Source organism: Arvicola amphibius, chromosome 14 (assembly GCF_903992535.2).
Source record: "Arvicola amphibius chromosome 14, mArvAmp1.2, whole genome shotgun sequence".
Taxonomy (NCBI): Eukaryota; Metazoa; Chordata; class Mammalia; order Rodentia; family Cricetidae; genus Arvicola; species Arvicola amphibius.
Genome location: NC_052060.1, coordinates 25,542,715 through 25,561,605, shown reverse-complemented (window position 1 = coordinate 25,561,605; position 18,891 = coordinate 25,542,715). Strand labels below are relative to the sequence as shown.

The following is an 18,891-nucleotide window of genomic DNA, read 5'->3' as shown; positions in this document are numbered from 1 at the left end:
TTTCAAAACTGCTTAGGGTGAGTCTTTAAAAGACAAGAGCCAGCCTTAACAGTTCCCAAGTGAATTCTTCTTAAATATGTTTTTCAGGAAAGGGTCTAAGAAAGAGCCACACAGTGTTTGTTTTGCTGATAGGGGAAGACCTTACATATCTAGAATTGATAGCCTTTTCTTCCTGCCTTTATTTTTACATGTGGATTTTAAACATTTTTTTTCCTTTCTAAAGCTGGTCTTAAATTAGGTAAGTCTCAAACTCCCTGGTGCCAGAATTATAGATATATGCCACCACTCCTAGTGTAAGATAAAATCCTTCTCAAGAAACTCTTTCCTTCCGTCCCTCCTCCCTCTCCTCCTTCCTTCCTCTCTGTTCCTTGTGACAGGACCCTTTTTTCACTTGTCATGGAGGCTGATCACGTTCCATTTTACTGAAGTGTTAGGGTTTCTCCTTATACCACAGGAAATCTCTCTCATTCAAATGTCTTTAGAACTAGTCATGTAAAAAACGTATTGTAACACTTTTTAAAAGAAATTAGTGTTTAGGCCGGGCGGTGGTGGTGCACGCCTTTAATCCCAGCACTCGGGAGGCAGAGGCAGACGGATCTCTGTGAGTTCGAGGCCAGCCTGGTCTACAAGAGCTAGTTCCAGGACAGGCTCCAAAGCTACAGAGAAACCCTGTCTCTAGAAACCAAAAATAGAAAAACAAAATTAAAAAAAAAATTAGTGTTTAAAGAGGAACCCAGAACAAGTATGCTGATTGTAAGAAATAGCTTTTCCTTGGCACACTTTGCTTGATGTGCAGATCCATAGTTTTAGGTAATATCTGTGCCGTCTTAATGTTTCACTTAATTTTATTTTTCAAAAATTTTTATTATATTTTATTTGTCCTTTGCGCGCATGCGCACGAGGAATGCATGCCTCGATATACATGTGGAACCCAGCAGATACCCTGTGGGAACTGACGCTGTCTTTCCACCTTGAACACACAGGTCTTCAGGTTTGGTGTCAGGCACCTTGCCCTCTTGAATCATCTCATCAGCCCTTACCTTTATGTTGTACAGAACTTTGTACCATGCAGTTACGCTTGCTAGTACTGAAGACGAGTAGCGAAGTTCACGTTTTCCCACCAGTGTTGTCCCAGTGAATGCGAACCAGAGGCTTTTCATGTGGCTTCATCTCCTCATCTGTAGCTAAGTAACTTTCACATCATGATCCTAGGTTCAGGGAGACGGCTTCATATCGTCTGCTGTAAGAGAACACGGTGCTCTTGCATTTCAGAAGAGGAAGTAGATTTTCAAGTTCGCTTACATTTTATTAAATGTTTAAACTGCCCCGGGGAACATAATGCATTGGTAGAGCCCCAGCAAGATAAAAATAAATATAAGTAAGTAAGTATTAAAAAGAACTTGATTGCTATAATCCACAGAACTTACTTTTTTGTGTTCCCCTTAAGGCAGTGTTTCATATCCATTGAATGTACAGAAAACAAATTTGTTGGGCGGGGGAAGGGGAGGCAGAGAGCTTGCTGGGGTACCTGTAAAAGTACCTCAAATTAAGTGACTGGTGTATCAGAGTTTCTGATCTCATAGTTGGGAGGTATACATCTGACTTCCAGGTGTCCACAGGGACTTGGGGAAGAATCTGCTTGGTGTCACGCTCCTCACTTCTGGTGATTTACTGGTCATCTTTAACACTTCCTTGACTTGTAGAAATATTTTCCTCATCTCTGCCTTGCCATCTCTTGGTCTCCTGTGTGTGTGTCTTCCTTCAAATTTCTGGGCCTTTTAAATAAGGATACCTGTCAGGAGGACCTGTTTATGATGTCCGCCTAACCAGTTTATCACAGGGAATCTGTCACATTCTGAGGAGACGTGTAGTTCATGGCAGTGTTTTATTAAATATACAGACAGAGAGATGGATGGGTAGATAGGCAGGTAGATACATACGAGCATACATACACACGTCCATACTGTGTGAGCAATGGGGTGCTTCACTGCTGTAGTGACAATCATGGTGTCCGGATTCACTTAATGAGCTCTGTAGCTGAGACCAAGATGGCTGCCCAGAGGAACTAATTATAGCAGAAAAGGGGCCTAAGGCTAGCCCATCTCGAGTAACCTCTGATTTGGAAAGGAAAGCAGGGAAAAGGATGAAGTTGAAGTGCTGGCCTGCCACTTCCTGTGGCTCTGGGGACTGAGGGTAAAGAGAATACAGGGGGTCATGGTGGGAGCTCTTCCTGGGATCCAGAACCTTGGAACTCAGGGGAGGAGTTGGATCGTAAAGAGTTAAAACTCGAGGTGAATGTGAGGGGTAGTGGATGAGATCCAGTTCCCCAGGCAAGATAGGACCATTTTCACTAAGAAAGGTCAATTCAGCAGTGAGTTTGGGACTGGGACAGAGCTTTAGTGGCTCTGAGGAGCCATACTGTGGCGCTGCTGTGGAAGGAGCTCTTGTAGGATGGAAGCTATGACAGCCACTTCCCTGACAAGGGGGCCAGAGTACCGGCGGCTGAGGTCTGCTCTAAGCTCTTTGTTGAAGGGTAGGTGTATTGGTCTCCTGTCCATGTGGTGGTTTATTTCTGGGCCTCTTTGTTTGCCTTAATGCCAGCACCCACTGTTTTGATTAATGTAGCTCTGATGCTTTTGAAATTGAGAAATATCCTCTATCTTTGCCCCTCTTCTTCAGGAACATTATTGCTTTATATACGACCACTGGTTTTTTTTTTTTTTTATATGAATTAAAGTTTTTAAGTTTATTTATTTTACATGTATGAGAGTTTTGCTTGCATGTGTATATGTACTGTGTATAAACCTGGAGATCAAAAGAGGGTGTCAGATCCCTTTGAACTTGAGTTATGGATGGTTATGAACCACCTTGTGGGTGCGGGGAACTGAACCCAGCTCCTCTGAGAGAACAACAAATGCTTTTAACTGCTGAGCCATCTCTCCAATTCTATGCTTGTAATATGAATTTAAGATGCTCTTGACTCTCTCTTGATAGATAATGAATTGAAAACATAGCTCATTTGGGGACAAATGTCCTCTGATTCCTTGCTCATGTGTTACATGTACTGAAATTGTAACACTGCAGAGATTAGCACTGTCCCTGAACAAAAATGGCTTACATCCAATGAAGCTTTGCTTAGTTCTAAAATGAAGGCTATGGAGTATTATTTTGCGGGTGTGGGGTGCAGCTACGTAGGAGAGCATATACTTAGTGTGTCTGAAGCATGGGTTTGGCTACAGTTACTAAAAAGGTTTTGATCTTTTTATTTATAAACATCAAAGTCTTCTCATTTATTTAGGCTACGTTTAATTTCTTCAGTCTTTTGTAGTTTTCAGAGTATAAGTTTTGTAATTTGTTAAATTTATTTTTGAAAATGTTAATTTTTCTTTTGAGTACTATTGCAAGTGGAAAATTTTAAATTTACTTTTGTTCTTTGTCACCATGTAGGAATGCAAAGTGTTTTGATGCTTATTTTTAATCCTGCAAGATTACTGAGTTAATTTATTAATTCAAACAGGGTTTTGGGAATTCTTTAAGATTTTCTATATAATAACAGCATTTGTGAGTATATTTAATTCTACTTCTTCCCTTATTTGAGGAACTTTATTTCATTTCCTCCCATATTGCCCTGTTTAGACTCTCCGGTAAAATCAGTAGTAGAACAAGGAAAAAGGGTATAACTCTCATATTCCTGACCTATGAGGGAAAACAGCCTTTTACTATTAATTAATTAGTCAGTTAATTTTACCATTTACTGATGACATCAGCTACGTAATTTTGTAGCTATCATGCAGAAAGTTAAATTCCTTGTATTTTCAATTTGTTGTGTATTTTTATCACCAGGGATGTTATATTTTATGTAATTTTTTCATCTGTTGAATTTTTTGGTCCTTTATTGATATGATGATTGTTTTTATTATATTACACCATCCTTGCATTTTTGGATTGAGCCACAGTTGGCCAGGTATGTGTGCTCTTGAAGTCTGGGTCTGCTTGCTGGTGTCTTGTTGAGGGCTTTTGAGTTCATTTTCCCTGCTGCACACTTTCTTTCTCATAATGGTTCATCTTGCCTTAGTTGTAAGGTAACACTGGTCTTATCCTAGGGAAGTATTCTCTTCTATTTTTTCTCAAGTGTTTGTGAAAGATTGGTAGTAGTTCTGTTTTAAATGCTTGAGAACTAGCTGGGAAGCCAGCGTTGGTTGTATCGTTCGTTAGAGCTTGTTGTTGCTGGAAGTTTCAAAACAAGCAAGTCAATCTTTCCTTCCTGTATAGGCTTCTGATTATCAACTTTCAGATAGTTTTGTGAGATTGGTTGCCTCCTGGTACTTGGTTTTAGATAATTTGTTGACATATGAGTCATAATCTTTCCTTATTATTTCTTTCAGTTCTTTAAAGTCAACAGTATCTCTCTTTATTCTTGATTTTTTAGTAGTAAGAATTTTTGTTGCCATTGTTTTTTTTAGACAAAGACTCTCACTGTGTAGCAGCCCAGCTGGCCTCAGCTGCTTCCTCAGCTCCTGAACTCTGGGATTACAGACTCATGCCTGGAGCTTAAGTCTTTTTCACGGATCAGTTGATGTAAAGGTTGCCAATTTCCTTGATCTTTTCAAAGAATCAACTTTTGGTTTTTGATACCTTTTCCTTTAAAAAAAATTCTCAGTTGTCTTTAAAGAGAGTAGAGGCACGCAAACTTCTTTCTTGTGTTCTTTGGACATGGTGCTACATTATGTTCTGACTTTAGCCATTTCCAGTGAGAAGAATCTACCACCCTTATCCTTTTCCCTTTCTCTTTGAAAGTGCATGAAGTGTGGGGGTCCCCTTTCCCTGTGGGGACTCACTAATTATCCTGGATTGCGATTGGCTGGTCCCCCTCTCAAATGGGTATTCACAAATTGACCTAGATTGTTGACTGGCTGGCTGGTCCCCTCCCCAGTGGGTACTCACTAATTATTGTGGATTGTGATTGGCTGGTCCCTTTGCCACCAATGGGTACTCACTAATTATTGTGGATTGTGGTTACCTTTCTTTCAGAAATTTTGGATAATCCTCAACTACTTAATTTGGCTCTTTCATGTAAAGTTTCTGTATAGGGACATTCTCCATTTCTTCATGAATGTTCCATGAATGCTCCACACCATATTCTTTAACAGAGTAATTATTTTTGTATTTGTATTTTGCCTGTATGTGTATATCTGTGCACCACATGCATGTCTGGAGTCTACAGAGGCCCAAAGAAGGTGTTGGATCCCCTAGAACTGGGGTTACAGGCAGTTGTGACCACTGTAAGGGTGTTAAGAACTTAATCTGGTATTTTAGCTTTTGAGCCATCTTTCCAGTCCCTAATCACAATTATTTTTAAAGTTCTCTGACAGTTCTAACATCTGGGCTATTTCTGATTCTGATTCTGTTGCTTGCTTTAATTCTTGACAGGGAGTCTTTGATGGTGCTCCTCATTTCTCCCTTCAAGTATTTACCCACCAGCTTTCCTTCCAAATGCTTACTGTGGAAGGGCTTTGAAACCGGTGTGGTCAATAGTTGGTCTAGGTTTGTTTTTGTTGGTTAATTTCACTAAATGACAGTTCAGGTTTTCTGGTGGTTTCTACTGCCCTGTGCTTAGTGTAAAATTTAGAGTATTAAAGTACTAGAGGGTTTTCATGATACTTGATTTTTCTCTCAGATTTCAGCAAGTGTACCTGCACATAGCCAGATCCCTCTGTGATCTTGGTAGATTTCTATGGCCGTGTCACAGGTGTGGTGACGACATGGGGGTGAGTTCTGCTGTGGCTTTAGACTCAGGCAGTCCAGGTACAATAAGTATCAAAGTTCATTGTTTGTTCTTTCTCTTTTTAATTCTTTTTAGATAAAGAATGGAGGTTTGTTAAACTCGTGGTTCCGGAGGCTGTGAAGTCCAGTATGAAGGGTCTGGCTCTGGTGGAAGGGCCTTCCAGTTGTATCATAGTGTATCATAGTGCAGAGAGGGCATCGCAGGGCGAGACAAAGCTGGTGTTGTAGGAAGGATGTTGTGTTCCTCCACCTCCTCCTGCTTATCCTGTCTTCCCTCTACAACTAGAGTCAAGAGCTGGGAGCAGGACAGTTGATAATAGCAGACTTGGCACTGCTGTTCTTGCAGGGGACCCAGGTTCAGTTAGCAGCATCTTATGTGGCACCTCGCTCACAGTTGTCTGTAACTCCAGATCTAGGGAGCTGATGTTCTCTTTTGGCCTTCAGGGGCATCGGGCACACATGTGGAACACATATATACGTGCAGGCCGTCACACACATAAAACAAACAAATCTTAAAATATAATAATGATAGCAAACTTTTTTGCCCCCCAGCAGCAGTGTTTTTTTCTATCCTTCTTATCTTCATAGCGGCTGTCCTTTGTTGTGACCAGACAGTGAGCAGTTATCCTGCTGCAGCACATGGCTGTGTTCTTCTGCTGCTGCTGTTGCTGCTGCTGCTGCCACCACCGCCGCCACTGCTGCTGCTGCTGCTGCTGCTGTTACCATTCTTAGCAGCGCTAGGCTTTTAGTTAACAGGATCTTTCTGTGTCATATTTTAATGCTGCCTTAGACGGTAATTCCAGATTATTAAAAAACTTTAGCTTTTAGAGCGAATACTTTACTGTTTGCTTTGTATTATAATGTACTGATCTATGTGTTCTTTTTCAGCCTAGGCTTGATCTCCGACTCTTTCCACATGTTTTTTGACAGTACTGCCATATTGGCCGGATTGGCAGCTTCTGTTATTTCAAAGTGGAGAGATAATGATGCTTTCTCTTATGGGTAAGACTTTAACATACTTTTCTTGAGCTACCAGATACACGAAGAATGTACAGCTCTTATGCTATGAGTTTTTACAAGTTGACTTTACTTGTGTGATCTGAGCTCTCATAGCCCTTCTCAGGCCTCTTATAGTCCTTATGCACCTCCCTCAGGGTTACCCTTAAACTTCCTGGATTTCATGTACTTTAAAAGTATATAGAGAAAGGAAAAGGATGGGGGAAGTGGTGTAATTATATTATAATCACAAAAATAAAAGAAATAATTTCTTAAAGTGTGTGATTAGAATCTGTAATGTAACTTTATTCATTTACAGAGTCTTTTTGTTTGACAGATAAGCCCTTAGTTTTACCAATAGAATTTAGGAGATACGTTGTTGCATATAAGGATTTTCTCATACCCTATTTTTGACAAATAAAGCCATATGAAACTTATCATATTTCTTTTTTTATTGAAGAGATACTTTTCTGTTATTTATTTAAACTTATTTCATTTCTTGCTTGTCTTCTTAGCTTTGCTCTTGTGTGTGGTGATCTCTGTCTCCCCCTGGTTTGTACACTCAGCCACATACTATGGAAGGACCTTGATGAACCAGATTAGAGGCTGAATTGGCTTCCTGCCCCCACAGACTGGGGAGGCAGTGGAGTTTTCATTATGCTTTAAGCTTCCTGATGCTTCCTGTTAGTGTAATTCTGCTCACTTGTAAGCAGAGAGGAGGACTGATGTCCTTTTCACCTTTTCTTGTGCATGCTGATTCCTCCCTCTGTCCCTGCTTCATCCCTTAGTGCTTCCTCACACCTGTTCTTTCCTCTTGCTCACGCTCACCTCTCCCACCTCTCCACCTCCTTCCCCGCCCCTCCTTCCCTCTTCACCTATTTCCTCCACGTTTTATTCTGTGCTCATACTTGCACCCTTCCTCTTGCCTTGGCTGACTGACACACGAGACGTACTCAGGCAGTTCTGCTTTCATAAATTACATGTTTTCACTCTCTTTGGGTAAACGTAATCTGTGATCATTTGTCTAGTTTTCTTCTTCGTCTTCATTTTAAACCTACAACCAGGTTCGGTAATACACTAAAGAGAATCCAGCAGTTTATCAGAATGCATAAAACATACTACCCAGCTAGAAATTAGAAACCAAAGATGCCTAAAATATTTCTTGCCTTTGATCTTGAAATTCAGTGAGCTAAGGATAAAAGGCTTTCTGTCAAGCATTAACTATGGGACTGGAAGAAGAGATTAAAAGAAAATGATCTTTTTTTAAAAAAACAATAATCCTGCTGAATTAGTAGATAAATCCCTTTTAAGTGTAAAGTATAGAAAACTGGCTGTATGTTATTTGAATTTAGTAAACTTTGCTCCAAAACAGTTTTGGAGAAAACTTTGACAAATAATACATGAATTTAATTTACTTATATATATTTGAAAATGGAGTATAAAATTCCTATTGTATCAGATCTACATGCTAGGATGAATTCAACATAGCTGACGAGAGGACCTGTAACGACTTCCTTCAGCCTGTCGTGGTTGCATATGGAATTCCATAGTGAGTTCCAGGGCGTACTGAGAAGGTCTCTACATTTTCAGAAAAGAAGAAAATATTTTTATAACAAAAAATATGTTTAGAAGTTGACATAGAAAGGCATATTTTTTTTCTTAAAGACGGACTCCTTATATAGTCTACTTGGTTCAGAACTTAGAACCCTTCTGGCCCAGCTTCTGTGCTGGCATTGCAGGTGCGTGCCACCACACAGTGTCTGAAGAGCAGAGCTGATGCTTTGTGGTGCTGAGGAAGGACTAGCTGACGTGAGCATACTTTGTGATGTTGAGGAAGGACTAGCTGACCTGAGCATACTTTGAGTTAGAGTTGTTTCCATGGCTCCAGGCCAAACATGCCTTGGGGAAAAATGAGCTCTTTCCCCAGTGCTTCACCTGGAAGGTAGGAAGCAGAAAACTTTGGAAACCCAGAGATAAGGCCTGGGCATTTAAAAGTGGCTTCATAGAATAGTGTGAAGATAGAGTTAATTGTAAAAATAAATAACTAAAAGTTTAGTCTGAATATATTAGTTTAGAAAAGATAATAAACATGAGTCTCAAGTTGTTTCTGACGTAATGCAGGGACACTTTAACTTTACCTGAGGTCAGAGCTCCGTTTCCTGAAGATTTCATAGCCGGAAGGTACAGAGCAGAGCAGGAATTCTCAGGAAGGAGAATAGCTACAGTAAAAACCTGATTTCCTAGACATTTTCTTTCTTTAGACCCTTCCTTCTTTGTCTACTTGCCCGGTCTTGTCCTCTCTACAGTGGCAACTTAAGATTTACAGTTCTGTGGCTTTTTAAGCCCACTAACTATCAGGAGGTCTTTTGCCTCCTGGAAGTCTATGCGTTTTGTGGTATTCACTGTTGAATATAATTCATAGAAATACAATTCATTGTAAATTAATTTGCTCATTCATTTTGCAGTAGTATGTAAAATTTATTCCATAAATGTGAAGACTTTTTTTTTTGTTGGCACTTTAAAAGTCCTGCAAAATACGGTTTGAAGCATGTACATTCATTTGGACTTTAGGAAGTATAATTCACTGTACCTTGCTCTTCTTTAGGTATGTTAGAGCGGAAGTGCTGGCTGGCTTTGTCAATGGACTGTTTTTGATCTTCACTGCTTTCTTTATTTTCTCAGAAGGAGTTGAGGTATAGTAGATAATCATTAGAGTCAGGAAATGACTCTTTTTTTCAATGAAAATTGTTTTTAAAGATGTAATCATCATAGAGATCTTTCCAACTATCATTTATTGAGGTTTGTCTTGGATTAGAGAAAGTATGTGTGCGCAGGAGAACTTATGAAATAAGTTACATGCATATGAAAGATTACATGTATATATGAAATGTCTTGCTGGAAACAATGAAATGGCAGTGCTCTGTAAACGGAAGTGCTACCACTGAGTAGAGGTGCATTCTGGGTAATTGGTCCTTCAGGAATTGTCTTAAAAACATCTAGAACTTGAGCGTTTTGCTAGTGAATATTTAATACGTGGTGTACATTTTTCTAAGAGCGGAAGGGAACTGAAGATTGGTAAACTTCCAGAGAGCAGGGGACCAGGTTTTGAACCACATACCATCACACGTATTCACATCTAGTTAGAGACAGTAACTGTTACTTTTTCTATGATGTGTGAATATGAGCTTCAGCTCTCTCAGCTTTAGGCAGGTAGTCTTGAACACTTTTACTTCTGAAAATAACTTAAAATTTTAATATTGCATCATATTGCCAGCAGTTTCAATTGGGAATTTTATCAATGCCGTCTCTCTGTATTGTGTGTTTTCTAGAGAGCGTTGGCTCCTCCAGATGTACACCATGAGAGACTGCTGCTTGTGTCAGTTCTTGGCTTTGTGGTAAACCTCGTAGGAATATTTGTTTTCAATCACGGAGGCCATGGACACTCTCATAGCTCTGGTATGATGGTTAGAACTCTTTGTTTCTTCATGACTTTAACAGTTATTTGGGGGGGGGTGTTTGTGCATGCGCAGTGCATATGGAGGTCAGAGGGCAACTTGGGAGAGTTGGTTCCTTCGTCCACTGAGTTCCGGGACTTGAGTTCAGGTCTTCAGATTTGAGGGCAGATATCCTTGCAAGTCTCTAATTTTTTCTTCTTCTTTTTAATTTTGGCATGTTTCTGTCGTTAAATACTTTAGAAAATTAATAATTTTAAAGTTATAAAATATATTTAGATACTCAGAAATGTCCTCCTGAACCATGCCTTGTCCGTAGCTCTCTGTCCCAGTGCCTGTCTGAGCTGCTGTGCACATTATCATATTGTTTATAGCTCGCTGTCCCAGTGCCTTTCCGAGATGCTGTGCACATTATCATATTGTTTGTAGCTCTCTGTCCCAGTGCCTTTCCGAGATGCTGTGTATATTATCATATTGTCCACAGCTCTCTGTCCCAGTGCCTTTCCGAGATGCTGTGCACATTATCATATTGTTTGTAGCTCTCTGTCCCAGTGCCTTTCCGAGATGCTGTGTATATTATCATATTGTCCACAGCTCTCTGTCCCAATGCTTTTCCGAGATGCTGTGCACATTATCATATTGTTTGTAGCTCTCTGTCCCAATGCCTGTCTGAGCTGCTGTGCATATAATCGTATTGCTGTGGATCTCTCCAGACTTCTGTTGCTCATTTGCTTCATGTAATATTTAATTCATATTAAAAAATCAGCTACCAGCCGGGCAGTGGTGGCGCATGCCTTTAATCCCAGCACTCAGGAGGCAGAGGCAGGCGGATCTCTGTGAGTTCGAGACCAGCCTGGTCTACAAGAGCTAGTTCCAGGACAGGCTCCAAAGCTGCAGAGAAACCCTGTCTCGAAAAACCAAAATAAATAAATAAATAAATAAATAAATAAATAAATAATCAGCTACCAGAAAACAACAAATTTAGTTACTAAAACAAGTTGTGTGTACGCTTATAATGTACTGTATAGTGCATTTTTTTAAAGATCCTTCCAGTGACAGATGTTGATCTGCTACCTTGCATTTTTTTAAATTAATTTATGAAATCATTATATTGTAACTCACAGAAAGCTCCATGGTATGAAGCCAGGCCTGGTGGTGTATGCTTGCTACAATCCCAGCACTTGTGAGACAGAGACAGGAGGATTAATGCTAGTGTCAGGCTTACCTGTTCTACATAGTGAATTCCAGGCAATCTAGGGTACATGGTGAGACCTTGTCTCAGCCACAAGCAAAATAAAAGCCCCCCCAATGCATTTATACCCTAAAACGAAAACACAACAACAAACAGAGGGAACAAGAAAGCATATGAAGCTGTTGTACTGCACAGTTCAGATCTAGAGCATTTCCATCAGTGCAGATAGCCTCTTTAATTCAGTGTGTTAGTGTATAAGGAGAATTCATAAAACAGCATTTTTAGTAAATGCACTTTTAAAAGTTGCCTTCTGCAATGACTACTATTCATATTCATTTCCAGAAATAAATGTATTTTCTCCTCAGCCCACATCAACCTGTAATATTACAGGTTAAAGTGGTTTTGCTCATATCTAATAAAGTTGGCTTCTATTTTTTTCTTTTCTCTGGTTCGTAGTGAAGTTGAACATTCTGGTGGTGTGTTCTAGACAATAACTACGTCTCTGTTTTTCCCCACGTGTTTATAAGTTACAGAATTACTTCAGAATTACTTAAATAGTCTACTTTGTTTTATGTGGTGTAAATATCTTTTCCCAGTTAATGCATGTACTTAAGTTTTCATATAGAGACTCATTTGTATGTAGTCTGTGGTGCTTAGCCTTAATTGTCCCTGGCACACCTGTAGGCTCCTGGGAAGAAAGTCTCAATGAAGCACTGTGTACATTAGCTTGGCCTGTGGGCATGCCTGATGGGGGACTGTATCAGTGTAGTTAGCTGATGTGGCAGCACCATTCCCTAGGCAGGGGTCCTGAGATGGAGCTTAGCAACAGGCAAGGGAGCTTGCCTGTGGATGTAGTAGCTGTTTGACGTTCCGCCTTGATTGAAACCTAGAAGTGCAAACTGAATAAAGTCTTTTCTCTCCATAACTGCTTTTGCTCTTTTCAGGGTGTTTTGTCACAACAGCAGAAATGAAAGGAGAGCATAGTCTGGTTTCTGTCTTATATTTGCTTCATGTGTATTTTCTTCTCTGTTTCAAGGATTTCCTATTCCAGGGCATGAACATCAAATCCTCTATACAAATGCTTTCATTTTGGTTTGATGGTTTCTTGTTACCCAGTTTGTTTTTCCATTTATGTATACTGTATTCTATGTAATGCGTGAGTTTGAGATATTTCTCCCTTAGGAAGAATAAGCATTTTTCCTATGAAAATTTTTAGTGCTTGTCCTGGGGACAGCATCTAGTTCAGATGCTTGGGAGTTAATTCAGTCATTCACCAGACCTCTATGCCAGTGTTCTCCTGTTCTCTTCTTCCTTTATTTTATGCCTGTAACCCATCAATATAGTTTTGTACTAACTGGTTTGTGCTCTATCTTTTCAGAGTTGGGAACACAAACTCTGTGCCTTTGTAGTTATGAACTACTCTTTAATGTCTTTTGATTTACCCTGAAAACCCTATAATATTTTGAGGGGACAGGCTTTTGTTCATCTAGATTGCCTCAATTTTGTTTTTATTTTAAAGGGAGTTCTGCGGATTATAGAATTTTTTTTTTTTTTTAATTTCTCGAGACAGGGTTTTCTGCGTAACTGCAGTAACTGTCCTGGAACTTCTTTGTAGACCAGACTGGTCTTGAACTCACAGAGATCCATCTACCTCTGCTTCCGAGAGCTGGGATTAAAAGCTTGTATCACCACTGATATTTAAAAATTTTTCCCCTTCTTCTCTCTGCTCCCCCATATACACACATCTTTGTTTGTTTGTTTGTTTGTTTATTTATTTGTCTTTGTTGTTTTGAGACAAAGCCTTGTTGTAGCCTATGCAAGCCTTTTAATTGCCACCCCCGTGCCTCTGTCTCCCGAGTGCTCAGCTCAATTTCAGTCATGAGCCCACAACTCAGTTTTATTTTTGTGCTGTTATTGTTGGTGACTTACTGACCTGGTTTCTTTTTACTCATTGAATATGTTTATAATAGCTGGTTAAAATCTGCCTACCAAGTCTATCTCTGGGCCTCTTTGGAAGGATCCTCAGTTAGCTGCTCTTTATGTGAGGCATAAGTTCCTATACATTTGCTAGGCTCCTTCTTTGATGAGGGCTGGACACTTTAGATTACCTGGTATCAAACTGTCATCCCCTTCCAGTTGTTGTTTCTGGAGTTTTGTTCCTGTGTTACTTTTCTTTTGAATCCTTTCCTAGACTGGTTGACAAATCTTCTTGTGGGAGGTGGCCATTGAGTTGTCTGATAGTTTTTATTTTAAGGTGTTCCTTTTGTTTTTTTCCTGTCTGACAAGTGTTCACACTTTGACTGGTATGGCTTAGTAGTCACCCAGAGTGTAGTCAGTTTCCTTAAATGACTTGCTCGTAACTCTCTCTCTTATGGCAAAGGGATCTTTGTGAGAAAGTACATCTTACAACTCTGCTTACTTCATAGTTACCAGAGAGCCCCAACTTTTCTCTCCTGCTTGCTTAGGGTGTCAAGGACAATGAGGGATGAATAGCAAGTCCTTCTTTTTGAGGTCTGTTTTAGGTATGTACATAGCCTGTGCACACGTAGCCTGTGCACACATAGCCTGTGCACACCCTTTTAGATTCCCAGGAGTATGTTGCTGCTTTTCAGAGTTCCTTGTGGGATCTGTCTCTCTGAAGTTTCCTGAAGTTCTTAGAAGTCTAGTGTCAGCAGCTACTTACTGCTGGGAATTTCCCATTGTTGTCTTAGCGCCTGAAGTGCAGCTGAACCCTCAGCCTAGGAGCCTCGCTAGGAGACTAGAGACTGCCAGTGAATTGCACCGGTGGACAAAATCTGGATAACAAGTTGGTGCTTTAACAACGCACCCAAAGCAATGATCTCCCTGTTATCTACAGTGTGGTGACTTTGGGTGATTTTGCTCCTGGGCTGGGAAGGGGAGACTGTGTTAAGGAACACAGTAGCTGCTGTAGGTGATTACCATCCATCTATTCTGTGGTTCTCACTGATTGCCAGAGCTCTGACATGGTGCTTTATTACTTGTTTCTTCTGTACTTTTGTGACTTAGGAGAGGGGGAATTGGCTGAGATTCTCTTGCAGCCTTCTGGAAGGTGATCTGGCATGCAGGTCTCCTGGTGATCCTGCAGGATTTGCATTTTCAGGCCTGTGCTTCCTGGTAGAACTCAGGATTGCTAATAAGTACATTGGCAGCACTTATTAGAAGCAAGTGTTTTCTGCATTGATTCTGGAGCCAGGATTCTTCAAACTGGTGTTATTGTAATCAGTTGTGTATTTTTGCATATCTTCTGTTTAAATATTGTTTGTTTTCTAGGCCATGGACACAGTCATTCCCTCTTTAATGGTGCTCTAGATCACACCCATGCCCACGAAGATCATTGCCACAGTCATGAAGCCAAACATGGAGCTGCACACAGCCACGATCATGCTCATGGTCACGGGCACTTCCACTCTCACGGTGAGTGGGGCCGGAGGGCCTGCCGAGGGCCTGCAGAGGGCCTGCCGAGGGCCTGCAGAGGGCCTGCAGAGGGCAGCCTTCCAAGCAGACGAGATGAGTGGGGTGACTGCTGAAAGGGCGCTCAGTCTTAGTCTGTTTAAATGGTTCCCAATGTCAGTTTCTTTTCATTGTACTGTAACATAAGGGAAGGCAGTGGGCTTAATTTTTTTCTTTGTCGCCGCAGTGGATATAATAATAAAACACTAGGCTTTTGATTGTATGAATGAGAAACAGTCTGACAAGGCCATTAGTAAATAATGTTATGAAAATACTAGAGATTTTTCAGTTTTTATTATAACTTTTTATGCTAATATTTTGTGTTCATTCAGAAATCTTTATGTAATAGTAGTAGCTACTAAGTTATAGCCTATTTATCAGCATTTTATTTCAGATCATTTATTCACAAGTTGTGAGTATAAATTAATAGGAACTGCTTAGGTAACACAATCTGCTTATGTTGTAATTAAATTGTGCCCTTAGATGTTTACTGGTACTGGCCATATGGATGGAATACTAAAGCTTTATATATGAAAAAAATGAAAAGAGCCTTGAAGATTCAGCATTCTAACATCCTAACATCCCAGTTTTGCAGTCTTCCCATTTTCAAAATACTGAACTGAAATGTGGCTGGTGAACCAGGTGCTGTGCACATTCAATGCTCACGCCTGACCCCAGACCGGTTCACCCTTGTGGAGCTGTATCTCGGTCTGAGCTGTGGACCTCACCACCAAGCGCTTCCTCCCACCTCTTTCTTATTTATCCATTGTTTAGATTAGAGCACAACATAAAATCTGCCCTTCTGACAATCTGAAGTGCACAGTACAGTGCTAGCTATAATTGCTCCAGTGTTTACAGCTCTCCGGGCCTTATGCATAAATAGTATAACTTAACCTTTTGCCCTTTGACAATTACTTCTCCATCCCTACAACCTCCAGCACCTGGAAACGGCCGAGCACTTCTCTGTGTCTTTGAATTCGACTCCTTCAGCTTCCTCATATAAATGGTAGCTGTATTAATCGTTAGCTGCTGCATTCATCCGCGATATCCCGAATTGCAGCTTTCTCTTTTTGAAGGAGGACGGATGCCCCATTCCTCCATCAGGCACTTTCGGGTTGTCCTTTGTCTTGAGTGTGGAATGTCGCAGTGCAGTGAATGGAAGCGCACCTAGGTTTGGGGGTCTGGGCTTCAGCTCCTTTGGTTGTGCACCCAGAACTGATAAACTGGTACTGGTACTCAGGTTGTAACCACATACTACTTTTTGTAGTGGTTGCACCAGTTTATATTCCTACTGATAGTGTATAAGGGTTGTCTTTTCCTCATATGTTCGTGTAGCTACAAGTATTCCCCATCCCACTGGTTCCCCTGGACAGGGTTTTCTCCACCCGCCTGTTCCTGAAGCCTCTTATAAAATAACCACTCTGAGGTTTAATATTAATTACATACTCTTTGGCCTTTTAGCTCAGGCTTCTTATTAACTAACTCTTACATCTTAAGTTAACCTATTTTAATTATTTTATATTTTACCACAAGGCTGGTGGTTTGTTACCTTACATCTTATTTCTTGGATGGCTTTTTGGTGACTGCCTGACTGTGTCTTTTTTTTTCCATGCATTCAGCTTAGTTTTCCTGCCTAGCTATATTCTGTTTTGCCTTAGGCCAAAGCAACTTCTTTATTAACCAATGACAATAAAAAAATATTCACAGCATACAGAGGGGAATCCCATATTATCTCCCCTTTCCTGACTAAAGAAAAAGGAAGGTTTTAACTTTAACAGTAAAATTACATATAACAAAACAGGTATCAAGCAAGAATCACAGTTACAATCTTTAGTCTATTTGTATCTGGCAAAATAAAAGAAAATATTCTATCTATTTTATCTTTGTGAGTCTAAAATTTTATATCTAATTTATTTTTATCATAACTAAGGGAAACTATAACATTAACTATATGTCTTCAATTCCATCAAAGATCCAACAAGGATATAATATTACCTAAGTAAACAATAAGTGCATTTAAGCTACCTCCAAAGTTCTAGAAATTACAGAGACATCTTGCTGCCTGGACAGTAACCCAAAGTTCTTTTGTTTCATTTGGGCATCCATTTTCAACCTACAGGCCCATAGTATCTAGCAGACTTTTCCACAAAGTAGCGAATTTGAAAGACTGTTTCACCTCTATTGGCAGTTTGTCAGTCACTTTCTTCTGTGTCCTGCACAATGCCTGGCAGACTCTTTCATGGAGCAGGAACCCTGAAGGACTATCTCACCTTCTTTTGGCAAGTTCAGCAGTCCGTTTTGTTGTGGGTCCTGCATGTTCAGTTTATACAGCATACCATCAAGCAGTCTAGGCAAGAGCAGTTTCTTGCCCAAATAGCTAGCAAACTCCTTAAGGAGCCTCTTCAATGCCCATCATCCTCATGAAGTAATTGGTGCTACCAGAAACAGACATGTTTCACTGTCTAGGAAAGTCTAAGGTCTTAAAACCCTTTAAATGCTATATCCGTAGGTCTTTGAAGTGTTGAAGAATATCTATCAAACTGAAATATATCTCTATATCTAGAAAAACCTAACATGACTACAAGTTTGACTATTATAAGTTACTATTAATCTATAATTTTTAAAATGAGCTGTATAAACACAATACCTTAAACAAGAGTAGAAATATATGTATATGGTATAACAAAATTGACCTTAAATTTGTATCAGTGGACCAAGATCCATACTAATGTAAAGTATTTATCTCTGTATCATGTTGCCAGTACTTTTTTTAAAATAGTCATGAGTCTTCCTAACAATTTCCTTGAAATTCTTATTTGAATTTCCCTGCTGAGTACTGGTGTTAAATATCTTTTTCCATACCAATAGGTCATATTTCAGTCTGACAAATATTTTCCTTTGAGTTGTTTGAGCTCTTCATATATTTTCGGTATTAACAATCAGACATATAGTTTGTAGGTATGTTCTACATTCCTAAGGTTACTTTTTCTTTTTGTTGTTTGTTTCCCTTACTGTGCAGAGGCTTTCTAGTTTGGAGTAGTAATTTCATCGGTCAGATTACATTACTTCTTTCAATCTAAATACACTATGTTTTGAAACAGTTACACTGGCAGATCTGAAAACGTTGATTTTCCAACAGTTTTGCTCACATACATTACCCCAAAATAATTTTGAAAAATTGCTTATCCCTTCCAAATTTATAACATTATTCCTGAAATGTTCTTGCAAGTATTAACTAACTGTTAAAATTTACTTATTTGATTTGATCTTTTGAGACAGGGTCTCAGTAGGTAGCCCTGACTGTCCTGGAACTCATTGCATAACCCCAGGCTGATGCCATTCTGTCTCTGGCTCCTTAGTGATGGGTTTAAGTGTGCTCCAAAAAAATAACATTTTAGGATGAAACTTCTGCATGAGTCTTTTGACTTTGTCCTAGTTGGCTTTCTGTTTCTGTGATAACACTGACCAAAACCAACTTGGGGAGAAAACCCAAGTCAAGCAATGTCATTCCAAATCTTGTAGCCAATGTGTGACATCTGGGACTCACTTATGATCTTCTGGGCTCAGGTAGCCTCACTTGTCCAGATTTTTCATCACCAGCACATGCAGCTTGTCTCATACGTTCAGGCCTGCTCCTTGTCACATGGTGCCAAGTCTCAGCTTCATCCCATAAGTCCTTGGGGATAGCTAAGGCTACGTGCACGTTCATCAGTGGTCTCCCCGTCCTGTCACAGTGTCAAGTCAAAGCTGCTGTCATTATCCATTTAGTTCTGTAGCTTTTATGTCACCCAAATCAGTAATACGTGGGAAACGCTTACACATTGCCAAGTTTGGTTGTCAGGTGGAGATTCAGCTGTGTCCTGCTCGGGACCACAGCATCTGTGTGCTGACTCTGAGGAAACCTTCCCAGAAGATTTCATCTCTGATGCTGGTCTCTTCTTAGTCAAAGCTGATTCTTCAGCGTTTGCTGACCAACATCAATTGTTCCAGTAAAGC

At 40.0% G+C, this 18,891-nt stretch overlaps 1 protein-coding gene across 1 annotated transcript in view; it reads left to right on the top strand.

Moving 5' to 3' along the window:
- Slc30a7 (solute carrier family 30 member 7) overlaps positions 1-18,891 on the top strand; it is a 68,033-nt gene that overhangs the window by 5,319 nt on the left and 43,823 nt on the right. Inside the window, exons 3-6 of the mRNA XM_038310827.1 lie at positions 6,673-6,786; positions 9,386-9,473; positions 10,110-10,236; positions 14,716-14,859. Of these exons, the coding sequence (XP_038166755.1) occupies positions 6,673-6,786; positions 9,386-9,473; positions 10,110-10,236; positions 14,716-14,859 (473 nt within the window). The remainder of the gene's footprint in view (positions 1-6,672; positions 6,787-9,385; positions 9,474-10,109; positions 10,237-14,715; positions 14,860-18,891) is intronic.